We start from the raw sequence: 20,002 nt of genomic DNA, 5'->3' as shown, positions 1-20,002 counted from the left end.
ATATAATAAAGGAAGGGGCAAATATGTAATAATTGAGGAGCCCTTATTCTATAAAAGGACTCTTCACCCTCACAATTAGGGGATGCCATTTCTGAAGCCTTCTTATCCCTCTCACATCCCTTCTCATATTCAGAGGTATCTCCCTCACCTCTCAGAGAAATACAATAATCAGTGTGGACGTAACCCAAACTTTGGGGTGAATCACGATACATCTTGTGTTATTTACATTACTTGCAGATTCACGGTCGGATTTACGTTGTTCCAAGACCTCTGGTTTTATGTATCAACATATGTAATTGTGTCCGTTCATTGTACATCGTGCGATCAATTTTCGTTAAGTACTATTTATATTTAATTTTAAATTTAAAATATTTTTTAACCGTACAATGTACGATAATCGGACACGATTACAGGATCTTTTGGATCCCGAGAAAAAAGAATCCGGGGATTATCCTTTTCCTTCCGTTTGAAGACGTGAACTTACAAATGTCAGCTGGACAATACCCCGGCATACAAATCCATACCAAACCCAGCACTTAACCTTGAAACAGAAAAATATCTGAATGCCGAAAAAATCTAGGGAAAGAAAATTCCACGTTTATCAAAGTGTTTCCGGAACGTTCCGGATTGCAAAACGTGAGTTAAAAATCAAAAGCCAAGCAGATAATTCGGCTCCGTCTTCTCCTATATATCATGCACGACCGACCTATATCGCTGCATCATAAACTACGCAACCACCGCCTTTCCCTCGTAATCTTTTCTGTTAATCGTTACTAATTAATTACAGACTAAGCATTTGGTTAATTAAGATTATTTGAGGAACTTGTGTTTTGCTGCAATTTTGGGATTTGAAGAAGCTACGAGAGTTTGGTTTTGATGGAGATGGGGGGTGGTCGGATTCAGGGGTCTCCATCTTATTACAGCGTTCTTGGTGTCAGCTCGGATTCTTCCACTGAAGAGATAAGGCGTGCTTATCGCAAGCTGGCTATGGTAAGTAAAACTATATCAAAATTAATCAAATATCGTATCTTTTCAGTCTTTTCTAAATTATATATATAGAATCAGACGCGGCGTAATCACATTGGCTAGAGCGATGCATACGAGTTTGAATCCTCAAGTTCAACCAACCCAGTTTAGATTTTATTGGATTTTTGTGATTCTGGAAGATTGTTTCTTCCCAGATTTTGGTGAAATATATGAAGTCTGCGTATATTTGACGGTTTGTATTGGTCAACTTGTTTCTTAATTTTTATGCAGCAATGGCATCCGGACAGGTGGACAAGAACTCCTTGTTTGTTGGGTGAAGCCAAGCGGAAATTCCAGCAAATTCAAGAAGCCTATTCAGGTGAAATTTATATAAAAAACTGGGTGGGATTTCTGTTTGAATTAATCATTAGTTATTATTTTATAATTTTAAAGAAGATCAATAGCGTCTTTGTTGTTTACTGTGTTCGCTTTGATCGGAGGATGCAGTGTTATCAGACCAGAGAAAACGAAGAATGTACGACGCTGGCCTGTACGAACCTGACGACGAAGAGGACGAGGTGGATATTTCTGTTCGTTGATTGGTTTTTTTTTCTTTAAAAAAAAAGGTTAGATGGTGTGTTGAATTGTGAGTTTGATTTCGTCTGTTGCTCTGTTTTTTATGTGGAAAGCAGGGGTTCGGCGATTTTGTGCAAGAAATGGTGTCTCTGATGGCGGAGTCCAGAAGAGAGGCAAAGAGTTATAGCATGGAGGACCTGCATGCGATGTTCATGGAGATGGTCCAAGGGTTCGGCCCTCCTCCGTCCTCTTGTTTAAGTGGACAATCCGCGGCTTTCGAACAATCTGGATGCTCGAAGAGAACACGGCTCGAATCTAGTTCCGGGATTGGGAGAGGTTCGGGTTCAGGCTCGGCTCTACATGCACCAAACGTAGGGATGTATGGAGATGGATATTTTTCGTTTTAGTGGGAAGGACAAAAATGATGAGAATGCTTTTGAGTGTTTGATTTGTTTGCATTTGTGGGTCGATTGAGTTGGTGATGGATGTGTATCCTCTTCTTTCTTTGGTGGGTTTCTTTGTCAACGCATTCTCTAGTAGTTTAGTGAACGGAAAAGGATCCTCTTCGGATCCTTTTTGTTGGGATCCAAGAATCTATCAATTATAATCGTTCATCGTACATTGTGCAGTTAGAAATTATTTAAATTAAATTTAAAATTAAATATAAATAATATTTAACGAAAATTGACTATACGATATACGATGAACAGTCGTGATCGATGGATCTCCCAGATCCCTACAAAGAGGATCCGAAGAGGATCCGATGAACAAAAAGGCAATTAAGTGAAATATTGTACAACAAGTTTCGGCTGCTCAAGTAACAATTTTTACTATGAATTTTTCACGTTTGAATCTTAGATTTTTATGCTTATGATTAAAATTTTGTTTATAAGAATCACTTCATAAAGATTATCCGTACAAAAATGAATTAAGACTAATGTCGGTTAGTCAATATAGTGTAGTAAATATATAGGTGTTTGTAATATTTTATTAAATTTTGTTCATCTGTTTTTATACAATTTATTGGTTAAACGATTTTAATTTTAATTAATTTTTGCATTAGTAAGGAATAATTTTAAATAGGAATTCTCAATCGTTTTTTGAATAGCAAGTATTATTCAACATTGTATGGGTTCTCTTTGGGTGGTGTACACGACTTACAACTTGTAGGCAAAAATTTGGGCAATTTTGTTGTTTTTTTCTCCTCCAGTTTTACATTGGACTTGTATTTTCTGAATGCCCTTTTAGATTTTTATGGGCTTTGGTGGACTTGTATTTTCTGAATGCCCTGTAAGACTTTTTGGGCTTTAATCGTTTACAGCCCATCAAAGCCGAGGGGTTTCGCTACTATTTGGATTCAACTGTCAAAGTAGATGGTAGATTTGGCCCGTGCTGGATTGGTTATTTGTTTGGACTTTTTTTTCTTTGTTTGTTTTAAGAGTATTTTAACGAAAAGCTTAAGGTATTATTTATTTTAACGAAAATCATATTTTTACACTAAAAAATCAATCATGGTACTATTCACTTTACCCTTTATTTTGTCCTTATCGTTAAAACTCAAAGTTTTCAAGCTATTTTCATTAGTTTTTCTTGCTTTTACAGTTGTTTTTGAGCGATTGGCTTCTCCTCTTACGTTTCTTTCTTTTGGATTTAATTGGGAAAACGAACAGTATTCACGTAAATTAACGATTAATCTTTGTCCTAAAAGTCTGACAAAATACAAAATCTCTCTTAAAAATTGTTTCAATTAATAGAATGTTCATATAATTGAGGAGGTTGAGCTGGAAGTATGAAAGCCAACAAGAAGAGGGGAGGAATCGTAGATGCTTTAAGGGAAAATGGGTCGGTGCCTCTTTACCTATTAACGCATGTAGTAGATTCCACATTCCCCTATTTGTTCCCCCTTTTCCTATTCGTTTTCTTCAGGATTAAGTTCCCGTCATTACAATTTGATGATTTTTTTCCCTTCTAAAAATGAACATTGACATGTACCACTAATATCAGTAATTATTGTCCTTTTTTCTCGAAGTTAACTCGTAAATGATTCATTTTGATGATTGGACAATAACGTATGGTGGACACCAAAAAGAGACAGGGACATCTCTCCATCGGATCCCTTCACGATGGAAGTGGACGTAATTAGGGACTGGCTAGGTCATCAAACGTGTCTAATGTATGGCATCGGAACCTTGGAATCTCTTTAAAATTGACAAGACTTTACTCAGGCAATGACGAATACGTTGATTGACACGTATACGTACCCCACGTGCCTCGGCAGCCAGTCATTGCAAGTCTTCCTCAAGACTGGAGCTCTTCCTCAGCAAGTCTTCGGCAACCCTAATCATCATCTCATGCAGTCTCATCATACTTTTGTATTCGACCTTGCTAATGTGTCGGTATACTATAAGTTTCAGCAGACATAGAACTTATCGGATGACACTTCACACCAATTAGGCAGGTAATCCATCGATCTCGAACATGCACCAACCATCTGCTGCAACATGAAGATTTCCCCGAAATATGAGTCGGTCGTCCCAACATATAAGAATGTTCCAATTAATGATCCAATTTGTTTATGAAAACTCGGTCTCAAATGATGCAAATTAAGGGGTATCTTATTCAGTACAAGCATAGAAGTACGAGCAAAAAGTTAACTACATTGTAAACAAGAAAAATTTGAAGTAGCCAATACTTTTTAAAATTGCACTACGAACACGATCGTATGAGATATGCTAAGGAGACTCTCAATGAGACTTTTTATAGAATATATACTATCTCACTATTTAACGTTAATTCATGTGCTAACATTATAAACATTGCACTAAGAATATAAAAGGGACAAAGAGTCCATAAAATGCTTTACTTTTTGAAATAGTCTTTTTAGCATTTCTTACGAACGTAAAATTTCTTACAATTTTTGACATTAAACCAGTTACTTTTAAATTCAATCAATGCATTATTATACGGAGATTTACTCCCGGTTTCTTCCCCTCACTATTTTCTAAGATTTTGTTATCTTTCAGAAAATGTTGTACATAATACTATGGATATCGGTACATTAAAAAAAAAGTTTTAATAAAACACTTAAAACACTTCCAGTATTGTTCACTTTTAACGAAAAATCATATTTATATATTGTTCTGATACTATTCACTATACATTTAAAAAGAACTTTTCATTAAAAAGATTTTTTTTTAACTTTTCGTTAGTTTCCTTTTAAAAAATGGGTTGCATGTATATAGGCCCATACACCCATTAGATATGAAATGTAAATGGTGGTGGGGTCGACTAATTTGGACCATCCACATGCAGTGCAATTCCCTGGTCCAAAAAGCAACATCCTTCCACCGATGACCTAGTGGAAAAGGAGCCCCATAAGAACACGTCTCTCACTCACTCCAGTTTGCCCATCAAATTAATCCTCTTTCTTCCTAACGCACCAAAACCCACAAGCCCTACAGCCAAACCACTTTCTTTACCTTCTTTCAAGTTTCAACCCCCCATGCACCTAATAACGTAGCAAACCACCGCCTGTTCCTCTCCTTCAAATTCATAGCAACCAACGTAGACGCATAATCGATCAAGATTTTAGACAGACGAGCCAGCATTATGGCGATCAAAATGCAATATGGCTCGAAACATCCGGCGGTGCTAATAAGCATGGTCCTTCTGACTGCCTACGTAGTAGGCCCAGCCCACGGGGATGACACCCCAGGCGCGCCCGGCGAGGGCAAGTGCGGCTCGTGCACTCCAAGCCCACCTTCGCCGGTTCAATCCCCACCACCACCACCACCACCATCACCGTGTCCTCCTCCACCACCAAAATCGCAGCCACCTTCTCCCAAGAAGCCGCCTTCTCCCAAGAATCCACCGTCACCATACTCGCCTGGTGGTCAATACCCGCCTGGTCAATACCCGCCTCCACCGCCTTCATCGTTGGTATACATCACAGGTCCGCCAGGGCAGTTGTACCCTGTCGACCGGAATATCAACAGTGCCAGTCGGAGTTCGGTTAACGCGTTGCCAGTTTTGCTAGGACTGCTGGGTATCCTGGCTTTTTGGTGATCAGTTATGACTTGTTAATTCATATGGTAAGTACGTATTACAAAATTAATTCAGATGATTATAAGGGAGATAAAATTGAATTTCTGGGTGTTATAGTGAAGGATAAAGAGTTTGAAGGCAGGATTATCAGTTTTTGTAATCCAGGAAACTATTAATGGCCCAAGGATTGGTTAATAATTTTGTTAATTCTTGCTCTAATCTCATATCTCGCCAATTGTGTAATAATCTTCCATAAAATCTTTCAAGTTCAATTTTATTATGAATAGCATTAGAGTACATAATCACTTTTATTTTTCCAATCTCATAAGTTTTGTTGTCTTTCGTTCAATTCTGGTGCCTTGCTCTCAAATTATTTTATATTTTTGGCTTATATTAGCAATATATTATAATAAATTCATCTAAATTACGAAAATTAAAAAATTAATATTGAAATTTCATTGCTTTCGTAATCGATGCGATCGATCCTGTGGAACTTGATTGAGTGTGTATGGATCCGACAACCCAACTCACCAGCTTGCACTTCCACTGATGTCTTAATTAAAAAACTTCGTTTCATTTGTGGACCCTCTAATTATATAACGTCTGATGTGCTTGTAGCTTAGGTAAGGGGTAAGCTCATGTGTCCACGTGGCATGTGCTATGTGGACTCGACTATGAATGTGATTCAAGGCAGAACTTGTGCATTTTGTCCACAGATTTTTCAATTGCGTATGTTAGAAAACTTCCTATGATAGTCTCAATAGTTTGGACTCCGCGATTGTACAGAAAACGAACGGTTAGAATTAAATTGGAGAAATACTATTTTTGCTTACTTAACAAGCTAATGAATATACAGTTGGACTACCCAAGTGCTTTAAAAAATTAAAATTTTGAAAAAATATAACGACAATGATGCGTTTGTATGTACATGAGTACTAGTTGGGTGTATTCATTTTTAATGAGAAAATGGTCATCAGATGCGAACAGTAGACAATACAATATGCAATCCAAAACCAAAATACACAATTTTCGCAATCTGTGAAAGGGCCGTTGATAAAATAAAATACATACAATACACAACAACTTTCTGAGGCATGCAAACTAAGCTCTTTTCCATAAAGGTTTAAAAAAGTCGACACACAGTATTTCAACAAAGTTATAAAAGGGCTAAGCGGTGGGTAAAGATTTAGCGTCTTAGTGTCTAAGCAAAGTCTAGACGAAGATTTTTAGAACAATGATTTTAATAACTCTGATATCAAAATAAATAAATTCATGACAGAAAAAATATAAACCGATAAAGTTTTCATCGTACACCAAGTAAAATTTAGGATGATCGAGATTGTTCTTGAGGATGAGTTAACCCTAACAAAACTTAATGTTCTTAGAGAAGAACTTGATGTAATCAGAAGGTTGAGGTGGTATTCAATCTTCAAACAAAAACGATACGCATTTTGACGTTCTGTTCTGATTGCATATAAATTTCTTTCGTCGGTTGATGTGTTCACATCATAGCCAATTATTACGAAGGTTCACATGGACTGTCAAATTTGGGTACGTGGGCCGGTCGCTGTGACATGCTAAAAAATGCCGACCATTTGATCTTGATGTCAGACTTCATTCCATTCCGTTAACGTGTCAAATGTCGACAAGTGCATATGCTTCAGTGCTTGTAAAAGAAAGATCAACTTCGGTTTCACCAAACTATGGTCCCATGCTTTCTTTTTAGAAGTATTTTTACTCATCGTCCTCTCTTCACCGCCTTACATCCTATTTATTATAATTATAAAAGTTTAAATTTCGAAATCTATATCTATGTACATATAGAACTTGAAATTTAAACGTATATAATAATAATAAATAAAATCACGAACATTACGACCATTTGAAGACAGTAACAAAATATTCTCTCTTTTCAACATCATATTAATCTTGAATTTTATAAACAACCAACGATTGGTTGGTCGTCGGTCAATTTTCATCACTTTAAATAGTCTCCTAGGGCAGGTTTGGTAATTAAGTTTGATTAAGACTTAGCTAGTTGCCATTATCTACTAAGCACCATTCATGGATGCACCAATTGGAAGTGGCAGTTTGGTTTTTTAATGCATTGCTCTAGAGTCTGGATAAAATCATTAGAGTTAGAAATTGCATATTAAGATGTGACAAAAACAGAGATAAATCGAGTGCTTAATTTAGTAAGGATTGTGATTCCTTAATTATATGGGTCGCGTGCAAGTCTCTGATTGGCTCTAGGAAATCCAAGTTGGCAGCTCATTGATAAGGTTAACCAAGTCACCAACCATCCAACCAAACATAACAGATTGATGGTAAATCATCAAATCAATGTTCATGAAATTGAAGACCAACCCATTTTGATTTCGAGTAAAGAAGAAACGATAAGCAATGCTGAAATGCATTTATTACTCTAATTAACTGACTTAATTTACATATGTATATCTTATGACGTTAATTCGATAAAAATAAAACATTTAAGATAAAAAGGTGATGCATGATTCTCATCTAGCATCATACGTGTGTAAAAAAGACAAATCCATTCTATTATTTACAGCCACGTTTATAGATTTCAATTTCAAAGTTATAAGATAGATAAATGTTTTAAAGGAAGTTTCTAATTGTACATGTTCTCCCAAGGACTTTTTCTAACATCACAGCTCACCTCTTTCTATAGGTGATGATAAAGCAAAGCATCATCCTTTCGAATACCCAAAATTCACACTTAAAAGATTGCAACACTTTCATCATACTTGCTGAAAACACAATTTTGATATTAGTCAATAAATTGTTGAGAGAGTGAATTTTCACCAAGTAATTCATCCCAAATATCTAACTTTTTAAAATAAAAATTGAAGATTTCTTATTGATAGAAAACATAAATAATTGCATATCATTGGGTAAGCAAAATTATTTTAAATTTTGGCCAAAATAGTGTGCTCGTCCAGTCCAACTTAAATTCATCACCATCATATTAGGGCGATTTAGAAGGCACGGTGTTCAGGGGGTCCTTATGGTCCTAATAACTTTAGTAGAATCAATGGTAGCTATAACTAACCACCACGGGGTGGTTCAATAGTTGTGGATAAATTTTGGGTTCGTATTTCACACGACACATCCTAAATTCGATTCTTGGCACTAATGATTCACATGATGGTGGCCATGAAGAGACTATAATGCCTCTGTGACTTTTCACGGTCACAAAAAAAAAAAAAAAAAGACTGCCACCAACTTGTCCATTTTAAAAAAAATGGTAGTTGTAACTACCATGTCAAAGGGGTTTGCTTATTTAAAATCGCAGGGTACCAAATAATGGATGAATCTGTCTTAGGTGTAAGAAATAGAATGGTAAACCCTATAATTCTCTTACAAAAATCATAGTAATCATGTTATTTAGTGAGTGATCGAATTTATATATGTTGGGTTGCATTGTTCGTCAAAATTACTCAACCTCTGCTCACTTTTTGCTTCCGTCTGTGCGGTTGTGCCTTCAAGTTTGCTCTTTGACTACGTGGCAGCAAAGAAAAATCATCGGAATTATTCAAAGCCTTTCAATTGCATCTTTCTACACCTGTCTGTCTCTTTCCATGATTAATTTGCTTATCAAATATTTTTCACAAATATTAATTATGCTTATTTAGAAGAACATCGTTAGGTGTGGAATTTAGCTGGTGGCTGTCGACAATAATTTGCTAGATACGCATGCATATGGTCACACATATACGCACAGCCAAAGAGACTTTAAATTTTATTTTTATTTTTTGTAGTTTAAAATTTAAAGACATGCATGCCTTGAAGGACTAGTTTTTTTTTTTTTTCCCTATAATATTAGAGGTTTCGAATTTTGAACCTGTAATTTACTTCAGTTCATCACTTTATCGCTTTTACCTAAGAGCAGTTCCACCGGAGGTGGAATAGCCCAGCACCCAGTCAAAAAATCAGGCTGGCACCTTGTCAATTCACTCCAGCCCGTGAAATCGACTGGCACCCAGCCTAAGCCAGTCCACAGGCCGGCCTAAAATCGACAGACCTTGGGACCGGCCTATCTGACGTCAGCGTGGCGTCGGAGGGCATATGACATCAGAGAGGGAGTTGCGCCAGAGAGGGAGTTGTTGTGGAGGCTGAGGAGCGGAGCTGGTCGAGGCGGGAGAGGATGTTGAGAGGGAAGGAACCACGGAGGGAGAACGACGGGAGGATGAAGCGACGGCGTCAGAGGTGTGGAGATGCAGGAGGACGAATCGATGGCGTTGAAGGACAGGAGGTGTGGAGATGTTGTAGAGGAGTTAGTTGTTGAGATGTGGAGATGCAAGAGGTGAGGAGATGCATGAGATGTAGGAAGTGCAGGGGTGGATGGCGTGCAGAAATGGAAGGGAAAGGAGGTGTGGAAGATGAGAAAATAATAATATTTTAATAATAATAATAATTTTTTTTATAAAGTTAGAAATTAAAAATAAAATTATTATTTTATAATAAAAAATAATAATTTTTTAATAAAATTGACCTATTACTGTTCATTGTGGTCTATCACTGTTCACTTGAGTGGATAAATGTGCTGGGTGCTGACGTAAAGTCTTTAAAGGTGGACTTGCTCTAACAGTATAGCGTTTGGAATTTTGAACATAATCTACTTCTATTCATTACTTTATCGCTTTTACCTAACCAGTAGCTTTATGCCAGAAGAATGTTCCTTGTAATCATCATGTCCCCTTTTATATATAGTGAAGAATCAAATGAACAACTCATTAGTCACTAGTGATCTCTTCGATACTCGGCTTCTTTCGATAGTTTGGCAAGATCCAATAATATAGCAGATTAACACAAGTTTCAAGTTTGAAGAAGCTAGCTAGGGAACAGGATACAATTCCATCGAAATTGGGAGAGAGATGAATAAAGCATTATTAATTTATTTGCAGAGATGACCAACTATAGGGTTTTTCACCAAAACAAAATAAATGTAAGTTTCTCAAACATTGATCAAATTAAATCCTGCAGGTTGGTTTAAGTGATCTGTTTTCATCCAAGCCATTGAAACTATTGCCTCAGCAAAAACATATTTCCTTCTAGTTAGCAATTCACAAGTATATAATCATCACAGAATGACTCAATGGTTCGGGACGAATCACAAGTATAAGTTATGACATAAAACATTACTTGGGACAGGTAGCAAAGAAATATATTTTAGGAAGTGATAATTTATCCCAAAACTAAAATGATTGAGTTTCAGTCATGTAAGGCTGCTATCATATGACATTTCTTAATCTTTGACGTGCACCCTCACTACGCAAGGCCAATAATTGCAGATAATTACAATAATAGTTAGCTAGCCCAGTCCCACACAATTTCCTCTAACTTTCCTCCAATACGTACGTCTAAGCTCTCCCCAAGTGATTGGGGCTCACTATAGTTAACTAGTGTGAAACTCAAGTAAATTAGGATTTACCAAATGTATCACTCCCGAAAGTGGAAGACATATAGTTTCCCATGACTTCAAATTATACAAATTCGGGTGACGTTTGAGCTCAAAAAGAATGATTAGTGATTTTAACCTAACTGAACTGTATGTTTTTTTTTTAACGTAAGGCCTAGGAAGTTCGAAATGAGTTGACATCCAAGAACTACGAGGTGTGTATAAAGAAGTTTGTTCACTTGCACAAGTTAATTAACTTCAAAATTTGTTGATTTAGCAGGCTACTATCGATTTTAAATAACACTAATAGCCAAGTTTAAAAGTAAAAGTGAAGGTAATTAGGATGATAGGTAAAAAAAGACTACATACAGGGTTCTAAACTTCTCGTATAACGGAAAAAAAAATATTCATAAAACAAAGGTGTATGAATGTGACATCTTCTAGCTATACAAGGTCTAAAACTAGGGTAAGGTTTCAATGCTACGTATTATACCTTGTTACGGGTATTTTAGCTATTGGATTTGATTGTTACTACTACTTAGAATTTTTTATGTTTAACCTCAGCTATTCAATTTTTGTATCATTCAATGTTATGTAGTATTGAAGAAAAATTGCTAAAACTTTTAGAATTTGCTTTTTCAACAGTCCCCCTTTTGGCCCCTCTATATTTTCTTTCTTTTTATTTACTCATTGAGTCATGACAAAACTCTCAAAGTTTTCTTTCTAATGGTACTAGCATATAGCACACATTTTGTGTGTGTGAACAAAATAGGTATATAATTGTCATTTTCTAAAAAAATAAGGGTAAAATAGAAAAAATAGGGATATGATTGTCATTTTGTCAAAAGGTACAAAATTAAAGCCTCTTCAACCGTCCATCTCCTCCCACGTTCTCCTCAAGCGCAACCGCTTCAGTTCAGTCAAACTATCCAAAAAATGATGGTGGGACAATTTCATTTAATAAGTGCATATTTTTTATCTTATGTAAATATTTCGATATAAAATTACTATTTTGCCCTCCTTATGTAAATATTGTGTATCAAAAGTGAGGGCAAAATAGAGAAAAAAAAGGAAAAGTTCAAAAAATACAAACTTACTATTTTACCCTCCTCATGTCATCATTGTGTATTAAAAAATAATGGCAAAATTAAAGAAAAATGGGCAAAAAGTTGACAAGGGCTCTTCTCTTACCTCCACCAACTCCACTCGTTTTCACATTTTGTTTTCTTCCCCAAACCTCTCTTTTTCCTTCCTCTCTCATTCATTTCCCTAAGATCCCACACCATATTCAATTCGATCTCCCATGGCTGCTGCAAAGATAAACCCACTTATCCTGTCAGCTCTCTTTTTGTTCTCAATAATGCTCAGCTTTCCCGCAATAACAATATCAGATAATCCCTGCGCATACCCATGTTATCCTCCACCTACAGGCACCGGGAGCACTTCTACTCCAACAACTACGACCACCACAACTCCATCGCCTCCGTCGTCCCAAACCGGGTCATACCCGCCCCCGGCCGTCGTCAACAACCCAACTGGAAATTACCCGTACAACCCTCCTCCGTCTACTGATAACGGTGGTTATGGTTATGGTGCTAATCCTCCTCCTGACCCCATCTTACCTTATTTTCCATTCTACTTCAAAAACGGCGCTCGTGGAAATAAAGACGCTTCGTCGGCAACCTCTGTAATCAGAAGATCGTCAACTCTCTTCAACACTATCGCCACCACCCATCTTTTCGTTGTATTCGTCTACTTTTTTAACTTTCTGTAAAATTAGTTAAAAAGCCATCTTGTTTTAATGAATTAATTAGCTTAGTCACAATTATCTCTCGTTGGAATGATCAAACATCATGTTTTGTTTAATGAAATTAATCATGTTAAGTATTTTTATGATATTATATTCAATTTTTTAAAAATTCTTGAGTAAACGTCCAGACGCTTTAGATTACAAACACATGTTATGCATTTGATCTCTTCCATCAATACATTTAGTTGTAAATATGATTAGGTAAATTGAGGATTGGCACTGGAAGTGAGAGAAACAGAAAAGTGATAAGAAAGAAGATGAAGATGACGATATTATACTCGTTTTCTTTTGTCTTAAGGTGCATGATTTGAGTATGTTTTGACGTTTTGTAACCACCAATTTGTATATTACATCACTTGTTTTGCTTATCTTTTCACAACAGGACAGAAAATATCATTAATTTTACAGTCGGCAGGTCCATGGAAACTTCACGATTCCTAGTTAATTATCCTCCTCTGGCTCCTTCCTTTCACCTTTGTCTTCATTCCAAATTTTTAAATACGGTGAAGGACCCTCATTATCATTAATAGTTTATTTAAGAAATATTTTTAAATGATTAAAAGCGTTTTTAGAAAAAAAAATATTTAACTAATAGACGGAGAACTGGTTATTAGTAGGCTGCCTAGGGATAAATGTGGTCTGATTTCTTTAGCGTGATTCTTTTTAGCTCTTTAATTGGAAATTATATTTATCAATTTTACGGTCTAATATAAGACATGGTACTTAGCTGGAGAGATCTTATAACCATGAATCAAACGCAATAAGTATAAACCAATATCTATTAGGGTAATAGGTAGGCTTAATTCATGGTAGGGGCCTTATGTTTGGTATTTACTATTTAGAGTCAAAAGTAGAGACAGATGGGAGTATGGAGTATATCTATCTCCCCTACGACATTCCAACCCACACAACCTTTTAAGCACCAGATTCCAACTTTTCATCACTTGTTTCTTCAGGGACCTGATTGAAACAATTAAAAAAACTATATTGACCAAAATTGAAATCTGAGTCAAACTATTCGCGCAAAACACGGTTTTGCCCTAACATATGGTGCACTTGCCGTGCACGTAACTCTCCCATCAACAAAAGGAACGGAACTCTAACTTACAACCGAATCTAAACAACTGAGTACTTCACTGAAACAATTGAAGTTAGGAGTCAAACTAGTTAGTGACTTTTCTGAGTGTTTCATACAACAACGATAACAAAAAAGTATTATTTCACTACTTGGAGTCGACTGTGTGAATTCTAGAATGCCGAATGTTTCATGGGCAGGAAAAATATCAAGGAGAAATCTCGAGATGAGATATCCGGGATTTTATCCACCAATCCGTAAAGATGGGTCAAGTTTCTCCAACTTTTCATGCCACAATTTTTATACAAGCGATGATGAAGAAGATGGATTAATCAAATTCGGGACATCAAATTTAAGAGCGAATGCACTCATTAATCCATTTCAAGATGCTTGATTACATTGGAAGATGACCTGGTTTCATCACACGATGAATAAATTTAATAAAACTTTTAATTTATAAAGGTGGCAAGAGGGCCTAGGCTTCCAATTTTTCTACTCCCTCAAACAGCACAACCATATATTATTATCCCTTCGCCTGCATGGTTTGTTACAAGCTTTGCTTTCATTAAATTTCAGGCTTGCAGTGTTCATCCTGCACGGCTGAATATATTTGATCTCTTGGTGTTCATTCATGAGGCAACACCAACCGTTAGATGACCCATTCTTGAACTGCTTCCAAAGCCGACACCGCCTTTCATACCCTTCCTTGCCATCTCTCTGCCATTTTTTTGGACTCCCACTTTCTGCTTCCCTTCAGCTTTCTGACTTTTTGCCATTTTACCGCTCTCTAATAACCGATGTTTCTGCGTATAATTAGCATCCTTCTCCCTTCCTTTCGTCCTGGGGTGTTCACTTTTAGTTGCAGTATCCCGGGATAAGTTTCTGCTGCTCAGTGTAGCTGAAGAAACTGAACTAGTTTCAGAGGGATCAGCCATGATGCTGTTAGTTTCTCTCGAGGCCTCATGCAAATCAGCTGTGTTTACAGAAACGTTAGCAGTGGGAGGTTCAACCTTGCCAGCCTCTGAATGTGATGGAAATCTTGCAGCGGCTCCACTCCCTGGATTTGTTGACTTGCTTTGTACTTTAGAGAATTTGGTAGATACAACCTGAAAAATATATAGAAAATCCATGATATCGCGGTTAACGGGGCCCTTATTTTTCAATTTTCCATTTCAAAATCTTGTTCACATTCCGAAAATAACTGTTTGGTGCAAAAAATAAAAACATAAAATGATAAAGCATAGCATAGATCGAACTGCCGAATAGAAAAAATTGGGTGCTATCATATAACTTTGTATCGGCTAAATTCGCAAGTTGGAGATAAATGGACTCGAACCGCTAACATCTGCCACCGCCTCTCAGGGCCCCGACTATTTCTACCATAGAGGCCAATGATACACAATAACTCCCCCCGAACATAGCTTACAACTTTCATTAAACTGTGCTTTCTAAAAATCAACTCTTCTCAAAATCTCAAAGGGAAAAGTACTGAGTTGGAATCCCTTTCTAACCAAGGATTCTTGTGGTTCCAAAGGATCTAGCTACAAGAGAACAAGGAACGGAGAGCTTTCCCCCCTTTTCCACCCGACTCCTTGTTCTTAAAAATGCTGGTTTTAAGAATGAGTGATTGCCCTTCTTCGACCCTTACTACCCAACCTAAAAGCGGACAACTAATGCAGTCAACTTATTGAACAGGGTTCTATGGTCGGTTTGCGACCCCCGGATGCCGAAGGCGTCCTTAGGGTGATCTTGTAGTTCCTACGAGGTGGAGATGATGGGGTCGGTCCATGAATTTTTCTTCCTTTTGCTGCATTTCGCTCAAAGGGTTGAAGGGAGATAGTGCATCAAGATGTTCCTAATGGCCAACTTGATCTTCATCCCCATGGATCCCAGATGAGGGAACCCTAGAAAAGTTGCCGACTCTAACTATTGTTTATGTATGATCCATACTAGATATGATCAACTGCCCATCCTACCTCCTCTACGTTCTTGACAGCCCATCTTTGTCTCAGTAGAGTCTTTCAGTGGCATGTTTCAGTCCTCTTCCCTATTACTTGGAAGAAGTGAGCCACCAGTTCAGGTACAAGATACTATCATTACCGCCTGGACAATTAGACATCCAACTCATAATCGCAACGAGCCAATTGCAAGAGCGGAGCTCTACCAACTGAGCTATATCCTCCCGAGCCAAGTGGAGCATGCATGAAGGAGTGAAATGCTTCTTCTATTCTTTTCCTTGGCGCAGCTGAGCCATCCTGGACTAGAACCAGAGACTTCACCCGTGAATTAAATCATCACACCTACGGTCCAATCAATTGGGAGAGAATCAATAGATTCCTTTTCGGAAGCGATTCATCCTTCCCGCAGGAGTTTTAGGCAAAGTGGTGAACCATGCAACACAGTGGAACAAAAAGTCATCCTCTAATCTTGAATTTATGCTCTATTTCAAATTTGAACTCATCGATTCACTTGGAAGTTCATGCCTTTATGAATGGCAGTTATTTACCTTGCTCCCATCAGGCGCTGCATTCACAGCTACATGGTAGAAGGAAGGCATTGGTGCTGCTTTAAAGTTGAGGCTTTTGCGGAGTTGTCTCATCTCAGCTTCGGCTTTTTCCTGCAATAACATTAACCGAAACCCGTTGAGAATATTAAGAGAAGTTTCATGAGCATGCATTCAGGAAAATTCAGCAATAACATTAACCGAAACCCATCAATCATGCATCTCCCTCAGTTATATACTTTATCATCCAAATAGGAATTAGAACCGCCGTTGGCAAGTACAGCACTAGTTTGAAGGATATAATTATCTTTTCAACACATTGATGCATCCGAAAATATGAATTTGTGAAATAATTCTGTATTATGTTCACATGAACGTAATCAAATGATTTCATATACCTGCTTTTTTGCTTGGATCTTATTCATCTCATCTTCCTTGGCATGCATTTTTTCTTCCATCTTTGTGAAGAACTGGATTGTATGAGCCATAAGGACAAAGGAACAAGTCAATTTCAGCATTGTAAGCCATATAAATCTGAAACCAAAATCTAAAGAAACAACAAATTCAGAGAAAGTACATGGTGGCTTGCCTCTTTCCTCCTTTCTGCTCGTTCAGAACTTTTGAAATTGAAAGTTGCAACACTTGATCTTATATTAGACTTGGTCAAATTGACTCTTTGGTGAAGCCTATACGAGAGAGGACTACAGAAGGGTGACTTCACGAAAATTTTACAGTTTGAAAGATAGAAACACTCAAAGCATTCAGTAAGAAATTCTAATAAACCTGTTTGCCTTTTTGCGTCCTCTGGACTCAGGCTTGACGGCAGGAGGTTGAGGTTCACCAAGTTTCTTACCACTAGAACAATGCAAGAAGTATGCATATGAGGTTCCATTCAGTAAAGCATCTAGGATTTCTACTTGCAATCACCAATATATACCTTCTACTTTCGTGAGCAAATTTTCCCTTCAGATTTGTAGATTCCTGCGTGTAGAATCCAAAGGCACACCGTTTTTAGAGAAACCAATATGCTTATAATATACTATGTAGAGGGTGAAGAACATCATTAAGACGATAAAATGCTTACCTCTGATTTTGGAGTCCTGGGAACTGATTGTGTAGTTGGAATGGCGGTTTTTCTTCGTGTACCCTCTCTTTCTCTTGTATTAGAGTTCTTTGTACAATCTTTAGACGACTCAGAAGAAATACTTCTCTTAACCGGAGAAATGCTGGCCTTAGATTTTACTCTGGACTTGGAAATTTTGCATTCTTTTCCAGCCTTCAACTAGAGAGGAAAACGAGGAATTTATAGTTAATACTGATACCAACTAAACAAAAATGAGTTAATAGAAGAACATACCTTTGAAGAAGAACTATGCAAACTTTCCACAATAGTCATGTTAACTTCATCATCTGCTGCAGTCTTGGGGTTTATCTTAACAGAATTATATGATTCATCAGCATTCACAGCATCACCATCATGATTCTCAATTACATTGTTCTCTGGTTCATCGATAATTGAAGAAAACATATCACAACCTTTTCCAATTTGATTTGTTTCCTCGGAATTATCATCTTTAATAGCGACCAGAATATCTTCATCGTTCAACTCTGATGCCCTCTGAAGATCAGACAATGAAACTTCAGGATCTTCCTTTTCATATTCATTCACTTCACTGTCTCCGTGGTACTCTGAACCCTCGGAGCCCTCATCAAATTGAGCGCAACTGTTGTCTTCATTTCCGTCTTCAAATTCTTCTCCGTACGCATCACTCTCCAAGACACCATTTTCACAGACTTGATAACTTGTACCGCTATAGCACTCAACTAAATTTGGTTTGGGAAAACCTTTCTTCTTGAAATGAGCTTCGAAGTAAGCTTTCCGCTCAATAACTGAACCCGGTTTCAAGCATTTTTCAACCTCTTCAACATATCTGTTACGCGAGAACGACGACCACTTTTCCCAATATAAAACTTCGTTTTCGAACCTCCCAAATGATATGGAACCAGAGTGTAAAGAGTCCGCCTGTCCATTTCGAAGAAGTAGCTGTTATAAAAGCAGATGACTACAAAACAGAATGAATCACTAAACATAATTTGTCAATTCATCCACTAGTTTGAAAATTCGTAGCAGAATGGCACATTGTGGGAGAATGGATGCATTAATATCCAATTTCTGAGCACTTCTACTGAAAGTAAATCAAAGGGATGCAAATCAGCGATCAGAAGAACAGATCAGAGTTCACTAATCACCCCGGTATGTAATTTCATCGCGCTTTTGGTACGATTTACTAATTACCATAACGTGAACATTCCATTTAATCAACCTCTAGGCGTATATTTATATCCGTCTTTGAACCTCATATCAAGCACATAAAATTAAACGGTTATCAAACGGGCCATAATCTTCCTGATTAAGCAGTTAATTTCATACTGGTGTAGAATTTAAGAAGCATTCTCACTAACAAAATTATTAAAGAGCATAAGAAGAGAAGTACCTGAAAGCTAAAACTAAAGGGCTCTTCTATCTCCCCAGACATCACTACAATCTGCCCTCAAAACCTCAAAGAAATGCCAATCTTTCAGAGACAAAATCAGAAATTAATAAGCAAGCAAAACATGGGAAGCAAGTCCATTAATTTATCCAAAACCCAAATGAGCGAGTTAAATAATTGCAAGAAAAGTTAAGAATTTACCTTAGTCAAAACCCCATATCACAGCTACAAGAAAAGCATATCAAACAGTGCTGTGGGATTGGATTCCAGAGGATGAAACAGTTGGGTTATGAAGAATGAAGGAGCTAAAATGTTAGTCGGGAATCAGAAGCAAGCGTGTTAGGAGCAAAAACACACTCACATGCATCTAGGACACAAAACCCACTTGTCTGTCTTTGTCTTTAGATCTTGGTTTCGTGTTTTTTGCGTTGCAAGATTAGATCTTGTTGTTTGGCTAACAAGCTTCCGAGGTTTCTAGAGAGAGAAAGAGGTAGGAGAGAGACAGAGACATAAGACTTTTTGGTGAGTGATTGAGAGAGTGATTAGTGTACTCATATACGAAATCAAAATGTGAAGTTGGACTTGCTTAAAATGGTTGGTTTGCATTTGCATCATCATATTATCATTGCCTTCTGACACCTCGATAACGCCTTCATATCCTCCGTTCTTTCCGTCGTTAATGCCTTCTGTTCTGCCCAGGACGGTCAGCTTCCTCCATCCATACCTTCTTTTCCAACAAATATAGTCTTGTGAAAAGATTAGAACCGTTAGATTAGAAAACGTAGGAATTTAAGAATCCGGGTGGGCCGACTAGTCACAAATACATTATTATACACATATGGGACGAAGTCCAAAGATGTGGAGGAGCCATGTGCAAGGGCTGTGCATGTCCCGCCGTGGCCAACATATACAAGATACCGGTCTGCAACGCCTCTCTAAACTCAATTTCTGTCCGTTTATTGAATTGTGTTCTTGTAATCCTGTCCGTTAAAAGAACACTAATAATTTTTGTTCTATTTTATTTTCTATTTTTTCCTCTGGTTTCGTCCACTAGAAAATAATAGATAGCAATTCAAAAAAGAAAAGAAAAGAATAGACACCTAACCCCAGTGAGAGT

The 20,002-nt window shown here is 37.3% G+C and overlaps 4 protein-coding genes across 11 annotated transcripts; 3 read left to right on the top strand and 1 right to left on the bottom strand.

The window, feature by feature from the left end:
- Positions 1-534: 534 nt before the first annotated feature.
- LOC126607402 (uncharacterized) lies at positions 535-2,161 on the top strand. Its single transcript, XM_050274973.1, has 4 exons — positions 535-990; positions 1,258-1,345; positions 1,474-1,544; positions 1,659-2,161. Exons 1-4 carry the CDS (start codon positions 877-879, stop codon positions 1,947-1,949), a joined length of 564 nt encoding a protein of 187 aa, XP_050130930.1. The 5' UTR covers positions 535-876; the 3' UTR covers positions 1,950-2,161.
- A 2,771-nt stretch (positions 2,162-4,932) lies between these two features.
- On the top strand, positions 4,933-5,888 carry LOC126607404 (uncharacterized). The gene has a single exon (XM_050274975.1). The coding sequence runs from the start codon at positions 5,152-5,154 to the stop codon at positions 5,605-5,607; it is 456 nt and encodes a 151-aa protein (XP_050130932.1). The 5' UTR covers positions 4,933-5,151; the 3' UTR covers positions 5,608-5,888.
- Positions 5,889-12,224: 6,336 nt separating this feature from the next.
- Positions 12,225-12,924, top strand: LOC126607403 (proline-rich receptor-like protein kinase PERK4). Its single transcript, XM_050274974.1, has one exon. The coding sequence runs from the start codon at positions 12,309-12,311 to the stop codon at positions 12,777-12,779; it is 471 nt and encodes a 156-aa protein (XP_050130931.1). The 5' UTR covers positions 12,225-12,308; the 3' UTR covers positions 12,780-12,924.
- Positions 12,925-14,218: 1,294 nt separating this feature from the next.
- Positions 14,219-19,721, bottom strand: LOC126607393 (protein WVD2-like 7). 8 transcript variants are annotated; one of them, XM_050274958.1, is made up of 11 exons: positions 19,247-19,695; positions 19,087-19,136; positions 18,889-18,969; positions 17,751-18,416; positions 17,478-17,675; positions 17,331-17,374; positions 17,177-17,248; positions 16,971-17,079; positions 16,792-16,863; positions 16,397-16,507; positions 14,219-14,996 (listed from the first exon to the last, which is right to left on the bottom strand). In XM_050274958.1, the coding sequence occupies exons 3-11, from the start codon at positions 18,928-18,930 to the stop codon at positions 14,520-14,522; spliced, it is 1,791 nt and encodes a 596-aa protein (XP_050130915.1). In that variant the 5' UTR covers positions 18,931-18,969; positions 19,087-19,136; positions 19,247-19,695; the 3' UTR covers positions 14,219-14,519. The 8 variants fall into 8 exon arrangements, 5 of the variants coding, with proteins under 5 accessions (XP_050130915.1, XP_050130914.1, XP_050130918.1 ...); XR_007617575.1 differs by adding an exon at positions 15,867-16,247 and having other exon boundaries at positions 14,853-14,996; positions 19,087-19,721; XR_007617576.1 differs by adding an exon at positions 15,991-16,247 and having other exon boundaries at positions 14,856-14,996; positions 19,087-19,721.
- Positions 19,722-20,002: the final 281 nt, after the last annotated feature.

Source organism: Malus sylvestris, chromosome 16, assembly GCF_916048215.2.
Source record: "Malus sylvestris chromosome 16, drMalSylv7.2, whole genome shotgun sequence".
In the NCBI taxonomy this organism is placed as follows: domain Eukaryota; kingdom Viridiplantae; phylum Streptophyta; class Magnoliopsida; order Rosales; family Rosaceae; genus Malus; species Malus sylvestris.
The sequence above is the reverse complement of the archived record's forward strand: the minus strand, read 5'-3'. Positions and strand labels throughout refer to the sequence as shown.